General features: G+C 40.7%; 1 protein-coding gene across 1 annotated transcript in view; it reads right to left on the bottom strand.

Moving 5' to 3' along the window:
* HDX (highly divergent homeobox) overlaps positions 1-20,954 on the bottom strand; it is a 41,841-nt gene extending 20,887 nt beyond the window's left edge. The window contains exons 1-4 of the mRNA XM_035898854.1: positions 20,918-20,954; positions 18,137-18,283; positions 12,588-13,712; positions 7,451-7,504 (exon numbers count right to left, since the gene is read on the bottom strand). Of these exons, the coding sequence (XP_035754747.1) occupies positions 7,451-7,504; positions 12,588-13,712; positions 18,137-18,283 (1,326 nt within the window). The 5' untranslated portion in view covers positions 20,918-20,954. The remainder of the gene's footprint in view (positions 1-7,450; positions 7,505-12,587; positions 13,713-18,136; positions 18,284-20,917) is intronic.
* Positions 20,955-21,682: the final 728 nt, after the last annotated feature.

Below are 21,682 nucleotides of genomic sequence, written 5' to 3'. Positions count from 1 at the left end.
AATGTCATTGGAGGAACTGAGGAAATGAGAAAAAACCCACAGTCCTACCAATATCATAACACTGATGGTTCTGCATCAGTTAGCATAGGGAAAAAATATCAAAAGATAAAATTGAAAAGCTTCATGTTTAGGACAGTACTTTCCATAGCAGGAGACAAGCCAGTAATTCATATCTTTACTTCATTACAACTGTTATGCATACGACTCTCATTTCTTCTCCTGAGATTCACTGCTTGCTGATTTGAGGCTCGGCTTCATCCTCAGCAGTGTTAACTGTTTGCTGAATTCTTTACATTTACCAATTCTGTTGTCCATAGTTTGAAAAGCAGAGAGAAGCTTCTTCCAGCAGAAAATAGACTATCAACTCACAATGAAAAGCAATCCTTGTGAGCAAATTGAATCAGCAGTTCTGCCGAGTGCAGGGTTAACCCTGCTTATCCCCTGACCTCTCAAGTGTAATAACAACATTCTTACAGGAGATGACCCAGTTTATTATAGACATTCCTGGCACTTCGCCGAGTCCCTTATAATACCCCCTGCGCATGCAATATTTGCGGTGCAAATCTAGTGTCTATAATTGGTGTGAATAATTGCATTGCAGTGGAGTGTTCTTACCCTGCCTTTTATTAGCGCCTGCTTTTTTAGATCGGTTTTTATGCATCAGTTGAAAATGTTTCAGGCCACATGCACAAAAGCTATACCCAAGCTTCAGATTATTAATAAAAGACATGTTAAAAAAAAGAAAGAACTAGAGCTTTAATACAAACGCAATACATATTGCATTTATGCTGCCATGAGCACTGTATGTTGTTAGCAAAAATTTATGTTTATTTAAATTGCACTGAAGTCGTATTAAATCAACACTTCAGTTCTGATGCTCTGTCATGAAATGTTCTAATGCCATGGTTATTTCTAGCAAACAAGCCCCTCACAACAAATTTTTAGTGACTATCACTCAGATACTCTATCATGGAGAGACAGCAAGAAATCTCAGAGTAATACTTTTTTTGCACATTTTCAAGGTTATTTAAAGTTTAGGAGAAAGTAGAATAGGACAAATAGTGACACTTCCCTCCAATACTCTCTAGCAACCCCAGTATCTGAACAATTGGACACACTTTCTTACTTCAAGTCACTCTAAATAAACATGTCCAAGCTCCTTTCAAACCTGTCTAAGGCTAGCTGCCTTTGATACCCACTCTTATTCTGGAACAAAGGAGTCTGTATCTGCTCCTCCACACTTTTCATATTTTTTTTTAAGATCTCCACCACAATCCTCCACGCCTTCCCAGTCATCTCTTTTCAACTCTGAAGAGATACAGCCCATTTGGTTGTTCACTATATGGCTGTTCCATGCCTTTGATCCCTGTTACTGCTTCTCCGTTACACTTTGGGAGGAATGGGAAGATCAGGAGTGCCCACCGCATTCAAGGCATGAACAAATCCCAGATTCTTCTATATGAGCACAGGGTTATTTTGCTTTGTTCCCCATTCCTAATGATGCTGGCATGCAGCGCTCTGAACTTTTGACACTACTTAATGTCTAACTGATTTTTTTCAGAGGATTATAAATTCGTAACTCAAGATCTTACTTCTAAGTAATAATAGTTATTTCTGAATCAATCATTCTACATATGTTCCCCTTTCCCAGTCTGCACCTTTCAACGTTATTCTTACTCTTCAGTTCATTATTTCTTGATTTCACTGCCCAATACACACGGGGTCTCTTACTCCTTAGCAAACCTCCTATCTTCTTGTCCAAAGATGAATACAGTTTACTTCTTTATAGAAAGGATAGGCCAGTCTTCAGTCATACACATGACTCGAGTACAGAATTTGCTTTACTGTCACTTTGTTTCACTCCAAAATCCTGAAGGTCTATTTTCCCTTAACACTACCAGAATATTTAACCTCATTAAAGCTATGCCAGATTACACATTCCTTCAGTTTGAGGTTTTAAGTTCAGGTTTCACAACTGTCACAAAGCCGTCCCCCATTTCAGTGATACCCTGTCCCCTGCTACAGAATCAATCCTGCTGCCTTGGCTAGGCACTGATGTGCATGCACAGCGTAGTTGCCCATGCAGGAGCAGTGCAGTCCGGAGCATCTTTGAAAGGACCGTACTTTCTGCAGATGGGTATGCTGCATGCACTTCCACCCAGTAAAAGCCCCAGAGATTCCCAGACCATACATGATTCTCCCCAAGGGAAAAAAAAAAAAAAACCCAAAGGGCAGCTGGTAGCTAGAACTACTGTAGCGACTCACGAGAGCTGGTAGCTAGACACTGCCTTTCCCCAAGTCTTGACAGTTCCCTTCTCATCACATGAGCAGCTAAGTACCCATCATGAGATACCTTCAATCTTCTTAGGACGAAGAAACGTACCTGAAGGCCCCTAGCAAAGCAAATGGTTAGGAGTAAGTTGCTACTGCCAGCTTCATTTGTGCAGCAGACACAGCAGCAAGCTGCACAGCCTTCAGGCAAAAAGGTGTTTGGAAGTGGACTGCAAGCCAAACAGCATCTGAATGAACTATTGCTGCTAACATATTATTAGTGCACAAACTGTTAGATTTCTGGAAGAAAGACTTTTTGCATCTTTTCCCACTGGTTGGGTAAGCTTGAAGTTTGCTCTGATAGAAGCAGGACTAGTAAATATTTCATAGTACTACAGCTGGAAAAGAGCTGTAACTGCTTTGACACCCAGCCAAAATGACATATTCTGATAATACGTGTTTCTAAACCAAACACAGCTAAGAAGAAAAGAAAAAGAGAGAAAAAAAATTTAAAAAGAGAGAGATCAGTGCCACAGAATGGTCTAGTCAAAAATTACTCTAAACTCCAGTCATCTCCACAATTTTAAAACCAACCTCCAATCCACACAAACTGACACCTCACCCTTCTTGAGATTTTGAACTAGTTTGTTAAATAGTGAATGTTCAGCCTCAAAATAAACTGGTATTTAGACACTAATTATCATGATTCTTACTTAATCTATTAATGCCTTCCCCATATTTGAGCAGAAAGTCTGCTTTTCCAATTCCTGGCCAGATACAACATTCTTTCCAGCCTGCAGCATCACAGCATACAATAAACCCAGATGATCTGTGAAACCTTGGTGCAGCATGCCATAAAATAAAAAGATATATTTTGTTCAAAACGATCATAAGACTCGCCTTCCCTTTGCATTAACTGAAGGATTGGTGTCAGCAGTAGCGAAGAGGTGCTGTTCACAGCAAGGTCATGACATACTGCACGTGTTATTATCATCTAACATAAACATTAACAAAGTGAAATACCTTGAGATATGTGGTGAAATATTTCACTGAAGGAGGAAAAACATTAACCGGTTATCCAAATTACATGGAAGAAAAGATATGAACAAGGACAGCATTTACAATTCAGTCCTGTGGAGATCTTCAGGTTGGCTTGTCGGTCTCTCTTGCGGAAGACTCTGACTTTTATACTCAGACATGCTCTAACCAACTTGACTAAGATACACGATTTTCATCCCTCTGCCCTTCTAGGAGAGGAATGTGAACAGGTGAAGGGAACTTCACAAGTTAACACTGGTATAGTTTTAAAACAAAAGGTACCATTGAAGTGCACTTTGACTTTACGTAGCTTTAATCCCTATGGGTGCTCTTTTTGCTTTAAAAGCCACTCTAAACATCTTTTTCTCCAGCGCACGTAGGCTTACTGTGGCAACAGACAGTTTTTGTATGATTTTTAGACCACAGTCCAACAATGCATTTTCTTTAGTAGTTCTACTGATGTATCTCCCCCACCTAGTCTCCTCCACGCAATCCAGCTGTCCTTCCCATGCCCACAGATATGCCAGCACAACTGGTACCAGGTCTCACACTGACCTGGGGTTCGATCAGCTCCTTTACCTGATCCCAAGTGCATCTACCGTGCTCCTTCTGTGACAGGCAGGACTCTGAGGGGAACACTTTAATGCCGCTAATTTATTGAAATTGGCAATGTTGAAAGAGCAATTAAAAAAAAAAAATCAAAAAATCTAGCACAGGAACCCTCCACATATTTCAGATATTTTTGCCCAAACTATACACATCAGACTGAGAGGCCAGAGGCCCCAAGCTGAAGCTCTAGGCAGATGCAGCTAACCCACCTACGGCAGAGGCTCCGCCACCACGCAGAAGTACACTGTTCGAGAAGGTATCGCAGCCCTCACCACAACGCGGTGTTGCTCCAGGTGGGGGAAAATACAAGACCAGCTCCTCTGTGAGTTTCTCCAACGAGGGCAGCGTTCCCTTGAAACCTCGCATGATCTAGCCCAGACGTTAACATGAAAGACAAGTTTCATTTAAAATCCCATCCAAGAGACGCAAGCTACGTACCATGTGATTTACTGTGTCTGCTTCTGAGGGGTGATATCCAGAAATGATTCTAAGACCTTAATCTGTCAATTACTTTGTTTCAGACTTGGTATTAAGACCATTATAGAATCATAGAATCATAGAATGTTGAGGGTTGGAAGGGACCACTAGTGGTCATCTAGTCCAACCCCCCTGCAGTGAGCAGGGACACTGCTAACTAGATCAGATTGCTCAGAGCCCCATCCAACCTGGCCTTGAATGTTTCCAGGGATGGGGCCTCCACTACCTCTCTGGGCAACCTGTTCCAGTGTTTTACCACCCTCATTGTAAACTATTTCTGATTACGAATTAAAAAAAAAGAGAACCAAACCAAATCCCTGCTCTCCTCAAAAAAATAAAACTTCACAACTAAGCCAGGCGCAGCTTACCTAGAGCCAACACCTACGTGACCAATGCTTTTCATAGTTAGCATACTAAGTTGTATCGACTATAAACACCAGCCATTCTGCTAAGACATCAGATGACAAATGACTTAAGCACAGTCAGTACGCTCAAATGCAGTGACAGAAGTGAAGATATTTTTCCCCCTTTTAACTCTCTTTAACCAGTATCTTCATTACAATGTTTGAATACTTGATATCCTTCCACCACCCTCTGAAAACCCCAAAATCAGTGCATTTGCAAAGGCCAATGCAATGCACACGCACCACGACAGAATACAGAACTCTATAATTTCCAAAGACATTTGCATGAGTAACTGAGAGGGTGATATTTCTGGACTAATATTCATTAGCAGTCAGGATTACGTCATCTTACAGCAGAGCTGAGCAGACTAGAAAGAGTTTCTGCAGAACTGCACAGTTTCTATTTCTCTCTTGATGCAGTTGAAGGACAGGGCAAGGAAAACAAAACATCAAGGCAAAAGATTAAAAATTCAGAGCATCTAAAAGACGATGATCTCCATTTTGAACAAAATACAGATTAGCCTTTTTACTGTTTGAATGGCAGTAATTGCCATAATCGCAGTTCTACAAATCTATCCATTCTATTTCTGTTCCCTCACGCTCTTTCTTCAAAAGAATTTCACATTTGAACTGAAGTTTCCTAGGAAGTAGGAGCTTTTTCTCTCTTTTTGTTGTCTTACACCTGTGCGTATACAGCAGTTTTAGAGTCCCAACTCCTAAACTTGTCCCCTTAAGAAGGCTAATAATACATTCACACTGGAGAAAGTGCATCCACAAATCTGGAAACAGATGTTGTCAAACTGGACTGTATTACCCAACGGGTTTAACGCATTTTATTGATTAAAAGAGACAGAGAAGTAAAGGTGTAAGGAAAAAAAAATATCCCTAATAATCATCCTCAATAAACAGGCATTTCCAGATCCTTGAAGGTTTTAAATTTGTTGCAGGAATTTCTTCTACAGCTTGTGTCAGGTATCTAGCATGACCACCATGCCTCAACAACCCATCTCATGCTGGAAAGCAGAGGACAGCATCACGCCCCACTCTTCATTGCTCCCAGCCACACACTCCTGCTGCCTACTTTGAGCTGGCTCTGGCACTTGTCTGACCCCTGCATTCAACTCGCTACAGACAGCGGAAAGACAAACTCAGCAGAAGAATATGCATCTGCCAGGTCAGACGCTTGACCTGGATTAGCATGCAATTAGATACTAGCACCAGTGCTATGGATGGGGTGGCAGCATACCAGTAGGGAGAGGGGGAAAAATCCTCCCCCTTTCAACAGTGATGTGCTGTGAAATCAATTCAAAGTGAAACTGTACGCTAGGACACTCACCAGCTGCTTGGTGTTTTAAAAGGGCATTAAGTGATAGAGGGAAGGTGCCTTCCAGAAAAGGGCTACATTTATAAAAAGCCTACTCAAGAGAAGTGGGACTTAGGAAAAAAAAGGAAAAAAAAAAGATGGAATAAGCAAGAACGGGATGTATATAAAAGTACTGGTTCCTCTGGGAGATGCTCTTTTAAAGTGCTCTCTGTATGAACAGAAATAAGTGATACTACCAAAGTCTGCAGAAACTAGAAGCGTGCTACAGTTGAGACCTAGCAAAACTCAGAGAGCAAACACAATTAGTGTGATGGTCCTTCAATTCCTACTTATACAGGAAACGCTACCATACTCACAGCTTTTGAAGACTAAACAGAAGAATAAAAGAAGAAAAAAGTACTGGGTACAGCAGGGAGGAGAAGGCAAGGAAAGGTTCTTCCATTACCCAGACATCACTGCCAAAGCAGCACCCACGGCACTGACAGCTCAACGGTTTGGGGGGTTTGATGGGCTAAGTTTGGTTATCATGACAGCCATCTCCCTAGTCATTGCTTCTGATATAGCTGGACCAATATGTAACAGCCTCTTGAAAGCTTGGCTGTACCATCCGACCTGCAGGTTTTGGGTGTATCGTCATGGTAAGCAAGCAGAATTGACATGCTCTTCAAAGAGAAGTGACCAGTCTACTCTTGAACAGAAATGCTGAACAGTAATCAAAAAAAAAAAAAAAAAAAAAAAAAAAAAAAAGAAGAGTTGGATTTAGAGTTGGAGGTATTTTCCTGACAAAAGCTGTTTCATACCTCGTGTTATGGTTTGGAGTCATTTGTGAATTAAGGACACCAACCTGGCTGATTCTGCCTAAAGTGAAATTACATATACCTGGATAAAATTAGACTTGATAAAGTTGCTATAGACAGCATGGACTAATTCTGTGCATGTGCAGAGCAGCTGCAGAGGGAGTTACTCTCTTAAGTGTTCCGTTGCCTCAGTTAACAACCATTCAATTTTCAATACAAAAAACATGTTCTGAGCTCTAAACTCTCAGTCCATAATAATTCAGATGTTGTATTTCAGCTAATAACACAATTCATATATCTGGGCATCACATTACTTGACACAGGATTATGGCCTTGACCTGCTTTTAAACATATACATCAAGTTTACATTAACTGAAACATTGTATCTACAGATGTTTGTATCAGTCAAAGTATACAGGGGAAAAAAACCCACACAAGGTAAATAAAACTGACACTGTCAAAAATGCGTTTTTATAAACTTTTCATTCCTTCACTTGAGGTATTAGAGACTTAAATGGAAATATACTTACTGCTCTTTTTCTGGAACAACCTGTAATCCAAGGCACAGTAAGGTTTCCTGAAATCTGTAGGGGGGAAGGAGGAAACAGAACAGAAAACAACAACAGCTTAGGTTGCTACGATAGCCAGTACTGAGCAGCTTTCACAAGACTTCAATATCGTGCATTCAATTCTGCTAAGAATGTCTTTAACACAGGTTAAGATTTAAAAACAAAACAAAGTCACCCTTACTGTTGTAAGACTGAAACCAAAACACCGTTTCTTTGGGTGAGGGCAAGATAGCACGATGGCAGCTTGGGTTTTTCTGTACATTTGCCATCTCAAAACTTGTATTTCAGAATGCCAGTTTTCACTTTCAGCCGGTCACAAACTGGTAAGATTAAACAGACTGGAGTCAGACAAGGACCAATGTCTGACAGAACTGCTGTCACATATTTTTAAATTACATCAGTTAAACTTGTAGGAAAAAAAGACTATCACATTAGTAACTGAGCTATTCAATATCAGACGTTAAGGATTTGCATATTAGCAGAAAAACTAGAGACATGAGGCTGGGGAAGGAAGGGGAAGGGGTATGAAGGCAAGGGTTCGCTGCCTTGATTCCCATTGCTTCTCCATCATTCCCAGAGGTCAGACTTTATTAAATAATCATCTTGGACTGTTTTCCCTGGCCATCTGAAATATGTCATAGCCTGGAATATTTTAGGCTTATTTAGGATTCCATGTTCGTCTTCTGCTGCAGACAAGCAATGCTTGAGAGACTAAACATAGCTCTTGAGAGATTAATCAATCTCAAGTCATTACACACACTATGTATGTGAGGAAGAAAAATCTACGCACTTCTGCTGACTGTATCAAACTATGCTAACAGGTTTTGTATTTGCAAAGTGCTCTACTAATGAATCTTGCAGCATGAGCATAACGAAATATAGAATACCTGGTACAGTTTGTTCCAGTGTACAAGCACATAAAATACTTTTATTCTTCAAGCTTTTAGCTGGAAGCGCTTGGAGGTTACCTAAGGTCAGACACTTTCCCATTACAGCACAAGCCGGGTTGAGAGGGGCTAGAAATGAACACCCTCTCCGCCTAAGGGCAAGTCTACATCAGCTTTTGAGTCTAAAATACTCATTTCTTAGTCACACACACACATTTTAGTAATTCTCTATAAACAAGTTAAGTCTATTACAATTCTATATCCCACACAACAGCTTCATACCACAGAATCTACTGTAAACGCATCCTCAGCATGCACCCAGATGGTTTCTCTTCACAAATTTAAAGTGGGGCTGGCTACAGAAAAAAGTGCTTTTCCGTCCAAACAAAGCGCTCGGTCTAGCAGAGCATTATTGGTTACTTGGAAGACAAATGCACCCAAGTTCTGACAGGTATTATGCCAAATACAATCAAGTTTATCTCAATACAACTACTTGAAAGACAACGTGCATAGGAGTATTCCAAATTGGCTCTATGAAAAAGGCACAAAGGTGGGGGCTTTTTTGGGAGGGGGGCATTTTTCGAGTGAGATAGGTATCCTGCATCCACAGGTGCAACTCCAGTCCTAGCCCAAGTGGGACAGCTACCACGAGTTGCAAAAATGATAACCTGACATGCTTGTCTCAGAAACAGCAACTCTGGCAGAGGCTAGAGCAAGTTCAAAGGTATGGCAACACTTGTGAATTGCCAACATGTGCCTTAATTAAAACGGTTACGCTCTATGAGGTCCCTACATAGTCTTTCCCCAATTCACCTGTAGATTTACTGTCCCAAATTCAGTGCACTGGCGCAAACCAAGAGCCCCAGCCCAGACCTGGTTGCTGCGTGTCCCAGCGTTGAGGCCATACACAGTGTTTCTGCAGCCTGCTCGTAGCTGACATCCTCTCCAGAGCCCCACAGGCTCTCCCCACTCGTGCAGCTGGAAGTATTTCATCCCAGAAATAAAGTGAGGAACTCCCGTGACAAAGGTAACTCTGCTTCTGTTACAAGAATGAGTGTCAGGAAACACTTGGTTCAAGTCTCTTCAGAGAAGAGCATGTTGCTTGCCCTAGCAGAAAGCTGTGCTGCCCAAAGCTAGCAAGAAAGTCCTCCTCTTGTCTTCAAAAGTCTCTAGGGAAGTAAATAAATCACTTTGACATGTTAAAAAAAAAAACAAACCAAAATAAAAATGGAGTCCCACTTCCTTAAATAAAGCAAACTTGCAGCTCATTCAAATAAAGCAGCAACCTTAAAGTGAATCTTTACAATAAATAAATAAATACATAATATATCCATATCCTATTCTGACGCACTGGCTGCAAGGCTTAGGATTTTTCCTTGCAGAAGACAGGGCTAAATTAGATAACTGTGCTTCAGTGTGTATAAGGAAGTAATTAAAAATACACATACTTTCAACCTTATTTTTGTCCCTTAGGGTTGGGGGGGAGGAAACCAAGACTAAGTAACAATTCAGCCTTGAGGACCAGCAAGAATAGCCTCTCTAGTTCAATATACTTACAGCCAAACTAAGAACAGTAGGTTGAACAACTTGTTTACTGAAACCGCTCAGGCATTAAAATTGATCACTTTATTAAATTTACTCTTAAGTTACACTAACATGAATTTGATTAAGTGAACCAGTAAGGAAGCTGTAACTAATTGCTAATTAGATACCCCACCAATGTACAACAGTAATTACTTCATCAAAACACAAATCACACAGTCCTGACTTTGAAGAAGCATCTGCTTGGATGTTTAACTACTCCAATAACCACATAGCTCAGGTTTAATCTATTCTTAAATTTAGGAAGATTTCCCGAAGTTTAAGGATTTTCATTCCTACACTGATGGATAAATTAGCTAAACATGGGCAATAAAATTAACATAAACTGACTACGTACGAAAGAAGTGTCATCCTGCATAAGTCTAAAAGAATTCAGACAGCACCTGTAACAAAATCTAAGTCTCTGGAAGTTTAATATCTAAATATTATTAAGATAGAAGGGGAGTGTCTACATGAAACAGCAGTCATGCTGGACTTCAAATTAAGTGGAGGACTTGGAGAGGGGGGTTGAACTAGTGCAGTGTCATCTCAGAGGTTCACAGCATGAATAATGAATACAGCAGTAAGTGAATTAATAGCAACCTGTCCAGGTTTTCCAAGGTTTAAAACCGTGGAAGGGCAAGGGATACCATGGGAAACAGGAGCTCCCTCAATCCAAGGTACATTCCCAAATCTAAAGAACAGGGTCTCCAAGAGACAGGCATGGAAGTCAAATGGGGTACAGATGAATTCCTCACTTATCAAAAAACAGGTACGTTATTATAAAGGAGGGGGGGAAAGAGAAAAAAAAAAACCCACAAAACGAAGTTACAGAGATCTTCTTGTTACGAACCACCACATGGACAGACAAAATGTCACCTACCATGAACCATTCTAGCTGTTTAAAAAACACTCTGTCCCTACTCCCTTAAAATCCCAAATCAAAGTTATTTCAAATTTCATTAAAAAATTAAAAAAAGTACTGAGAAATAAATCTCATTGATGCTTTTTCAAGAGTGAAATAAAGTACCAAGAACACACAGCTGGAGGTAGCAATAATATATTTCACTTCATTAAACCTAAGAAAAATTTCCTTAACTCTATTGCATGCGCTTTCACAGCTTTACCAGCCCTTTATTGGACAGATGTGCACATTTACAGCTTCTCTCTTCCTATGAAACTGGGACGTCAAAAGTAAGCAACATTTAATGATTTTATAACTCAAGTAAGAACAGTAATAGCACATATTGAGACTATCTGAGAGAAGGGAGAAAGGGAAAGAACAGCTCACCTAAAGCGCTCAGCTTAGAAAAGGCCATAAATAAGAATTGCAGATGTACCATCTACTACATAGAATCTACTCCAGATCATATATGCTCCTTAAACCTCAGGTTTACCAAGAAAAGCAGTAATTCTGGTGAAAAGTGGCACTTACTTGGACTCAGAAGCTTTCTTCCGAATCCTCACATGAGATAGGAGTAAGTCAGAAAAAAGAAAAAAAAAAAAAAAAAAAAAAAAAAAAAAAAAAAAAAAAAAAAAAAAAAAAAAAAAAAAAAAAAAAAGAAAAGCTTCACAAAGTATCGTTCCCTATACTAGTGAGCGATGCACAAGAAAAGATGGTATGTTGTGTACATGGTTCACTTGCGGGATAAATTAAAAAGGTAATTAACAGGCAAATGCACAAAGGTAATACACGCAGTATCACATCCTGTCAGTCTGAAGACTTTTATCTCAGGGTCTCTAGACTATGTCATGCCAGAGGGCATAAAAATCTATGAAAAAAAAAAAAAAATCAATTTGGATGTTTCCTGCAAAACTCACTCTCCTCTAGTTATAACAAAAAATTAAAAAATGTAAGCGTGTCAGTGTTGTAGCTTCTTCTGAACGTCTTTTAGTTCTTCAATTATCTGTATTTAATTTTCCCCTCTCAGTGTCACTGAAGGGACTATTATAGCACGAGGAAATAACAGGCTTGAATGTAAAACAGCAACTTGAATTAGATGCTGTCGGGAGAGGAAGAGTATTTGCTCACTTAGGGATTTAGGATCTCCAGCGAGGTAGTTAAGATGATGGGAGACACTAACAGAAAACAGGTCCAAGAGATTGGCAACTCCACAGGGGGTACAGGCAGTGCTGCCGGAAGAGCTAATCCAAGCTGACATTAATAAGGGCAAGCAACTGTACAGCACACAAACGATGGCATGATCCCATGTTCTGCCCTGTGCCACATGGGAAGGATGCCTACAGAGGAACAACCAAGGGTATTGCTGTGACATGTGCTGGCAAGCCACGTCAGGACAACATGGACTTGAGCATGCACCAGCCGTTGTAGGTATGATCCTCTTGTAACCAGAGTTTATCTATCACATCTAGGAAGCCCATGCTGATCTTTAATATACTGCTACGCACGGCAGCCATGGGCTCAGCTGTACAGGTAAGAGTGCTGCCATGCTACAGTCCTACCTGCGCTTTTGTTTAAGAAGGAATTCTCTCTACTGGAAGACATAAATGGAGCACAGCCTGCAGAAAGGTGAACCTATCGCTTACTAGCTACCAACTTGCAAAGAAAACAGCACTTATCTACAACCTTGTCTTCAAGGTTTGAAGACAGAGATAAATTGACGGATTACCTGGTAATTATTTTGGTTTTGTGACAGCCTCAGTTGACTTGAAGATGTAAAATGAGGAGAAAAGGTACTTCTTGATGGATTAGCACTGTTATATAAGGTACTGGATGTTGTATGTAATGAGGTCCGTGCAGGCAAGTGATAGTCTCTGTTATGATACAGAATACTGTCAGGCACGTCCCTGGCATTCACCATCTGTGAGCTACAGCTCACATTTCTTCCTGGCCCAGACAAGGCTGCACTTTGGTTCTCTACTCGAACAGAACTGCTGCTTTCACAGTATCTGGAATAGCTTTGTATTTGTGCTCCCATGGATGCTAGTTCTTCTTCTCTAGCATACTCGTCAACCACGTCTCCAGTTTCCATCGCGATGGACAGACAGCTGCCTTCCACCGAGCAATGCTTCTGTGTTGCACCTCCTCCCACAATTCTTTGAGGTTGATCTGTAACCGCCAGAGAAAACACTTCGCGGATTTCCAGGTTTTGGGTGCTACAAGAAGGGTCCCTGGTATTAGCCCTTTGTCCAGGGGGCACATGCGATACGAGAGCTGCATGTTCCGGTTTTTGTAACCTTTGACATCCCACGGGTTCAGCTTTACAGGGTCTGTGGCATATCATCGGCTTCTGAGGTAACACCAACTCTGCGGTCTGGACCGATGAACCGCCGTAGCTTTTTTTAGTGTGACTATATATGGAGTTCGCAGAATTCAGTACACTTGTTTGCCTAGACAAAATAATAGTCTTTTCCCCTACCAATAGGGAAGCATTTTTACAATGTGGTACTTGTCGTCCTATAGGGAGGTGCTGCTGCTGAAACTCTGTATCGCTTTTTCCTGGTAGTCGTGGAATAGAGGTTTTGTGTATTTCTGCCATTGAAGCATTTGTCTGTTTGGCGGATCCTTGCCTACCGGATGAGCTAGCAGGACTGTATATACCAGTAACTATTACATCATTATTAGAAGAGGTCCAAGAAGACTGCTGACTTTGGGATCGAGCAATATTTACCACATTTCTAACTGCTGCTTCTGGAGGTACTGAGGGAGTAGTAGGGACAGTCCCTGGGGGGGTGCCTCCAGATTCTACAGCACTCTTGCTGCTCATCTTCCTTCGTTTATTGCCAACCCACGTCTGCAAACAACAAACAACAATGACAACAAACACAAAACAAAGCATTAAATAAGCAGAAAAATTAGGCAATTCCATTTTTAAGCAGATCTGATGAAATGTTAAGTGTTCAAGCTGAGACCTAAGTTTACAAATATGTAAATCATTTACTAATTATGCAGAGTCTGAACAATACAGGGTGGAAATCCATGTCTCTCGTGCTTGGGATTCATACACTAATACACATGAGAACCCCAGTCTCAATTCCAAATCCCCAGTTTCTCAAAAATCCTGAGACTGTATCGTGCCTCCTGTCCCAAGGCTACCCATAAGATTTATTTCACTGACACCGCTGTGCCTGGTTCCCCCAAATTTAAGTTTTTAATATTTAGTGCCTTTGGATACAAAACCATCACTGAGGTATGTAGCTAAACTTTTCTAACGAAATAACTGAGCGATACGACCTTCAAAACAGCCTTGAACAGAAACTGCCAATTCTTGAATTTAGACGAGAGGAAGAGAAAGAACTCTTTCTGTTAGACAGTTACAAAATGATTTTGTGAAGCGTTCAGACCTATGGACTGATTTCTCCTCTGCCAGCAGCACAAATCAAGATCTGATGTCAAAGCCTGTTTTTGAAAGACACTGATAGACAAGATTAGGGCTACTGGGATTAGACTCCAATAGAAGCTTGCTATTATGGACATTTCCAAAAGTGACAATGACAGTATAAAGTTTCGTGTAAAAAATAGTAGAGGAAAAAATATTTGAAAAATGCAGGTACTATGGCAGCTACGCACAGGTTAAAATGTACTGCTGCTTTAAACACACAGGAAAGTCTGTCCTGCAAGTAACACATCAAGATACAGCTAAAAGAACTGAAGGGGAAACATTAACCTCAGTATTTCACGATAAGGAGAGTTAATCTGGTGGAAGGCTCTGCTCTACCACTGGAAGCATAAGCACCACCTAACTATTCCTGGCAATTTTCATGATCAGAGAGACAAGACTTGCTCAATTCTTTCACCACAGTGAAAGCACAAGTGCCAAAGAACGAAAAATAAGCTTTTGCATCTGCTTATGCTGGTTATGGAAAGGATCAGATACGCATATAGAGATAGGGTGAAACAGTTTTCTGCACCACTCTGGGTATCATCTGCTGCACACCTAAAACCAAACCAAAACAAGATCTCAACATTCAGCAACCCAAACCAGCTGATTTAATCAACAAACTCCCTCACCCTATAACAAGCAAACTGCACTGAGTACCTGTCTTGGGTTTCCATCTCATCACATGAGAAAAGGGAAGTTTTCTTCACATACCGATACCTGCTAAGGAGGTAAACTTCTCAGAAATCTAGAGATTTCTCTACAGGAAAATACACATCCCTGCCATACAGAAGTATGCTGGAGTCTCCATTCCATTCTACTCATTTTTGTTGTCAAATTTTATAAAATGCTTACTTTGAGGCATGATTTATTGCATGCAATAGAGTCTGTTACTAGCGTTAGATTTTTTCTTCTCAAAAGCAAGTTAAAATACACAAACTATAGCCACAGGTCTAAAGTTACTTTCCTTTATTGCATAAAACAAATTTAGAAGATCAAATTTATTTTTTTTTTTTTGTAATTTCAGCTCAGTCAGTAAACTTTCAAGGTAGAAATTATAATTAGAGACATTGCAAGTTTTGGGCCAGGAAAAGAGATTTCCCCCCCAACTTTTCCAACTGTATAGATACTAAAATCTGAAGTTTTTCTCGTGGTTTTCCTAAAAAGAAACGCATTCAAAGAAATGCAAATAACTTACTAGCACTGCTGTTCACTTGGGATTAAAGTATAGTTTCATGAAACAGCCAAAGTCAGATTTGCTACTGCTGAAATAGTCCCGTTCTCCTGAGCACCTCCCCAGCGTCTTGCTCCCACCATTTAACCAAAAGCACCCACCTGAAGGATCAGTGAGCACAACTCCCCCAAAAGCATAAAACTGAATTGGCAAAAAAAAGAACAAAAGTTTTGGTAAGCTTAGCAAATTTAACAGGGTTACTCTGAAACTGAATGAATGCAAAAGATGATCAGCACAAGACGAAAGACAGGAGAGAAAGAATTGCACAGCTGGGAGAAGGAAAAGAGTACAAAACCTCCCATTTTTAGCACTGTGAGACATTATCCCAGAGAAGAATTAAGTGAAATTATACTCTCAGAATGAAGGGGAAGCTCCACATTGTTACTAGCTTGATGGTTACGGTATTAATTCGGGATGTGACAGAGCAGCCATTAAGTACAAAGTCTCCTAAGAAAAGGGCCACAAATCTTTGTTTCAATCAAGCTCTCCAGCTGGTAAGTTTGGGGAGCACTTTCACTAGCACTGGAAGCATTACTGAAATTCTTTACTTTTATTTAGGATGAGAAGAAGCTCCCAGAAGAGATGACAAATCAAAAATCCAGATGCTAAGAAATTTACCTGGGATTTAAGAAACCCTGTACCTGTTCTGACACCTGCTGTCGTCCTATGGGAAGAACCCCACACCACCTCCCTGATCAGTGCTCCCAGCACTCAGTGATGCTGTGAAAATCAGACTCGGAGAACTTTTGCACTTTATCAAGTCCTGCTGTTCACCTCTCATGTAAAGACAAAAAGCAACCAGCAGAAATATGCCAATATTAATGAACAAAACCAGGCCATTCAAACCTGACATGGCTGGAATACATCTCAACTAAATTTGAGGAAGGCTAGGGTTTTTTCCCCAGGATTAACTCTACCACATTTCCTAATTTTGAGAGGGAGAATATATTTTTATGTATTGCAGTAATAAAATCTGTAGAGGTTTACATCAAATCATAAATAGGACTTTTCTGTTTTCCAACCCAGCTCAAGATTGGAAAGACTGGATTTAATTCTATGGGACAAGGCTATAGAAATCCTGATTTGGAGAAAGAATATATTCATAGAGTTATGACATTTGAATTATAACAGTTACATTTAGGGAATTCATGTTCCTATTATAGTCATATCTACAAGTGCCAGCTGCAACCCAAGTATCATTTTGATAGACATTGTGCAGAGAAGTACAAATCTCTGTCCAAGAGTTTTACAGAAGAAAAAAAAAAAAAAAAAAGAACAAAGAAAAAGGGAGGGGATTAGGAGAAGCAGAAAGGAGGGGTGTAAAGAAGAGAAAGGTAAGATCATAAAAATACGATAAATGCAGGACAAATGCTGGGTCTGTTTCCACTGCACTTGACAAGCAGGAAGAAAGCTTAAGTATTGCAAATAAGGGCTCAGTAAGGGAAGAAAACGAAAGGGAAAAGGCCATGGTATATTATTGCTCTAAGGAAAACGGAGAGGAAAAGGAAAATATGAAGATGGAGAGCAAATGAAGACGGCAAGTAGAGGAGAGACTGGCTGCCTCCTCTAGGTCCTTCAATCAGAATAAAAATAGAAAACCAGCCCCGACTGCACCATCAGCATCCAGATTCCTGTTACAACGGTTTGTCTGTTCCAGGGAGTCTGAATGTCTGGCTGACTTTCAGAACTTCCCACCACCTAGAGCTGAGAAAGTAAGTTCTAATATTTCCAGTGTATTTTGAGGGAAAGGAATCCAGGTAAGATTTGGGGAGAGGAGGGGTTGTTACTGTCAATATACCACTGGTACACCACTTAAAAAAAAAAACACCCACCTAGACTGGTCTTAGTTCTTCCTCTTCAGTGTCCAGTGTTGCAACAACTCTTGGGAGCTCCACTACCGTTGTTATTTTCTCAGCTAACGCTTCATGATTTCTATTTCTGCTCTGAGACAACAGCCATTTTGTTGTCTACTGTTTCACAAAGGGACTATTAATTCCCTTCCCAAGGAATTCATAGACTTTGGAAGAGCTCCTGTTAGCACTAGTGACATTCTTCTTTTATAAGAAAAGAATACACTCACTGTAAATAACCATGAGGGACCACAATATTTATGATTATGACATGGAACACAAGCGTGACAGAGTGTGTCAAAAGAAACGCTTCCACAATTATTCCCCCAAATACATTAGGTTATAGAAATCTGTTTAACTTAAGAATAGGTTCCTAATAACATGACCTTTCTTTCATACAATACCTTGCACAAGGTTTCCATAGGGCAATCTAATTTGCAATTTAGTAAGTAAAAGAAACCAAAACACCATAAACAAAAGACAAACAACAACCAAAAAACCCCAAACAAACAAACAGAAATCACTCCTTGTGCAATCCAGGCCCCTGCTAAATACAGCAATCATGTGAAGACATTTCTGCGAAAACAAACTATAAACAGGCTCACTGGATAAAAATGAGTATGTCACACACACATACTGAAGTCTGATTTAAGACAAGTATGAAGTTAGAGACTCCAGTCCGCTACAGATATTTTACGTAAAGAAATGAATGTGCATAACTTTAACATACAAATTTGGAAGGCCTCAGTACTTACCCTGACTACACTGAAGTCCAGTTTAGTTTCTTGTGCACACTGTAATATGAGCTGAAAGCAATTTTTACTTTGATTTGTCATTCCATTTTCATAATAACGCTGTAATATCCTTTGTTGTTCTACAGTAAATACAGAACGCAGATTCATCTAAAAATAAAAGAAGATACTCTGAAAGTTGGAATAAAAACTGTAATACTTGCAGAACGCACAGGCTCTTATTTATGCTTGTGATAACGCTAAGTGTTGACATGTTTTCTTTACAGAGTCCTTACCAACACTTTTACTTACTTTCCAAAAAAACCTGCTACAGTCAGCATTAGTGATTCCTTTGTGACAGATTCAAGGTTGAACAGGTGAACTACATGTTTGGAACAACACTGACAGCCTTTCATAAATAAATAAATATTACATTGTGTTGCTAAGTCCGAGAGCCTCTAGTTTCAAAGAAAAAGTTTCTCCCTTAAAAAAAAAAATAAAATAAAGGCATTAGGCAAAACAGAGTAACACCAGCAGCTCCAATAGTATTGGCAGGGTGGGTTTCCCCCCCCCCCCCCAAAAAAAAAAAAAAAAAAAAAAAAGACAAAATCTGAGATAAAATAAAGGTGACTGTTTGGCATGAGTAAAGTTTCCACTGTCTCCTGCTTCAGCAAATCCTACACTCCACTATGGCTGGTCATGCTACTCCTCCTGCTGTGTCAGCATTGGCACTTCCCAGCTGCAAAGTCACAAAGATCAAGGACCAGAACTGAAGACCAACTCAGGGGTGAAAAAAAGCACAGAGAAGGGCTTTAGGCAGTTCTGGTCCAGCCCACTGCGATGCTAATGCTCTAATAATATCAAAAAGGAGGGACCACCCAAATCACAGCCTGCATTTAGAAAGGTTCAAGCTATTGTGAAACTGTACCCTGAAGCTATAAATCAGGCTTTTTAAGAACACTTAAGGATTGTTTTACAGGGGTATAAGCCAATGCTGGCTACAGGACCTCAGGATGCATTTCTGCCCCTTTGCTTTGTCTGAAGTGGTGCTGAGCTTTTCAGCATGCTCAGCCAGAACGAGGAGGCCCACGCTCCTCCCAGGCCAACAGCAGCTCTTCAGGTCTTGCCTGCAGCCTGCCGAGCCAGCTCAGCTCTGGGTCCCCCCATGAGAGAGCTTCGCTCCCTGGGGACAGGGCAGACAGGGACCGGGCAGCCCATGCTGGGGCAGCCGCCCCACTGCAGCCCAGGCCACTGGGCACCCAGGGACGCAGCCAGGGAGCCACGCTCCCCGCAAGCCTGCCCCCAGGCCCACATGTGCCCAACGGTGTGGCCTCTCTGGCCAGCAGCATCGCCCCATTGCGGGCCGAGAGACCCTTCACCGCATCCCCACCAGGGCCATGCCCCGGCCGGGCTCTGCACAGGGCTATGCCAAGCCACGGCAGAGGCAGGAGGTGGCCAGGGACAAGGCAGCCGCTTCAGCAGCACTTTGATGAACACGTTAAACCAGAAACAGCTTCCTTACATGTGAACGTTCATGCCCTGGCTTGGAAAAGGCAAACAGCTGAATATTCCCAAGTATAGAACAGACTCCCTAACAGCAAACTGAAGCTTTATGCTCTTCTTATACCATTAATACAAGCAAAGAATATAATCCTCTGGTTATATGCAAGAAGAGAGTCCCAGCATCACAGAATTTCCAGAACGGGGCCTTTATTTTGTTCCAGACAGGAGGCTGCCAGCTGAGACACTGCAAGCACGGCCAGGAAGAACCTGCATCCGACTTCGTGTCTCAGAAAGCAAAAAAGTCACTGTTCACAAGTTATTTTTTATACTTTCAGTACATGCATCAAAATAATGCAGAACAAACTAAAGAATAAGAAACCATACCATCACCCTGTAGGAAAATAAAGGGGATGAGGGAACCCTTTGAGGCTACCGAGCTTTTAGTTACCGTTTTTGGAAATTTTGGATGGAATATACTTCATCTTTGCACAAGAACTGCTTCTAATTTAGAGCAAATAAAATTATTAAGGGCTCAAAAGCATGAGCAGACACCCAACTCCTTTCACACTGTTAATCAAGATGATTATATTATGCAATGATTATGTATATTAGAGCTCGACAGGCCTCTATGACGAAAAAGATTAGTATCTAGAATTTGGAGTAAAATGCTTGTGGGCCAGAGCTTTGACTTCACAGTTCACTGTCTTCTATATGTCAACAGACAACAGAAAAATCACTAACTACCAATTTGTAAAGATTACCGTTTTCTTTTCAATAACACTTAAAACAGAAGACTATTTTTCAAATCACATTTTTACCTTTGTTCCCAATTCTTGTTTACCCTCTTAATCCAGTGCATTATTAATTGCAGCACTACCAGCTGCGGTACAAGCCAGGCTTTGCCCGAGTTATGCCTCTTCCAGAACGCGTATTCAGCCGCAGAGCTGGGCAAAGGAGACTCTTGCTCTGAATACTCTGCTCTTTACGGAGACATATAGCAAGCAACAGAGGAGACCATTATTAGACCATTAGCAAATCAATAAAGTTCATAAAAATCTACTTTATGAAGTTAAGAACTGTCTTCACATCTCCCATGTGGATATGCGTGACAATGCAGCCACCAGCTGATTTCTGTTACATTTAAAGTATATGTAAGTTAATTTTGTGATTCTTTTCCCTCCTCCACAATTGGCAGGGCCCAGCTTACACTTCTGTGTCTCCTACTCTTTCAGTACCAGTGGTCCTGTTTTATTTAGTTGAGATCAGTTCCCACAAATGACCTCATCAGAAATAGTTATGAACCTTCTATCTTTCCAGATCCAGATGAAGCCTGTCATCCAATAGCTCCAGCATTTCTATACATAGGCTCATCAAGAAGACGCGTGCTCTCCAAATAGTTCATCAACTGCGATGAGGACTCCTCTAACTGCAAGATTACTTTTTAGAATCGGACCTGATGACCTGCAAAGGAAGATGTGTGTCAGGTCCTTGACACATTTTTTTTAATTATGTGGATTTCTGTATCCAAAGTCACTTCTGGGTTAAAATACTTTCATTGTTGTATTTGACATCTGTAGCTTAGGTAAGGACAGGGTGGAGCATTTTGATGAAACCTCTTGATCTTCAGATAAACCCGCATGCATTGCATGACAGGCTTCGCCTAGCTAAGCTCAAGAGAGGTTGCAGTCTGGTTTAATAAACAACTCATTTTTGCAGTTTATTTTAATCACTTGTAAACGACACCTGCCAACCAAAATACTGGTAAGATCAGTAACTCAGTAACTTCTGCTTTGAATACAGCCAAGTACAGCTCAGAGGATCTGTGCAGAGGCCATTGGAAACTGATTTAAATAAATATATTGCAGGACCCTACAAACAGCTATGGAAGCTGAGTCATAACTTGAGTTGAGAAAGGCAATTAAGAATCATAAAGTTTTTTTGTTTTTAACTGCCTATGTAATAATTTCTAACTAGGTATAAAAGATCGCGAGATTATTGCTTCTGTTTCTACAACTAATAGCAATCTCCAAGCATTCAATCTCAGTACTGTAGGACAAAACAATAACC

The sequence above is a fragment of the Egretta garzetta genome, unplaced genomic scaffold (assembly GCF_000687185.1).
Source record: "Egretta garzetta isolate BGI_Z169 unplaced genomic scaffold, ASM68718v1 scaffold220, whole genome shotgun sequence".
Lineage (NCBI taxonomy): Eukaryota > Metazoa > Chordata > Aves > Pelecaniformes > Ardeidae > Egretta > Egretta garzetta.
This window is presented reverse-complemented; position numbering and strand designations above follow the sequence as displayed.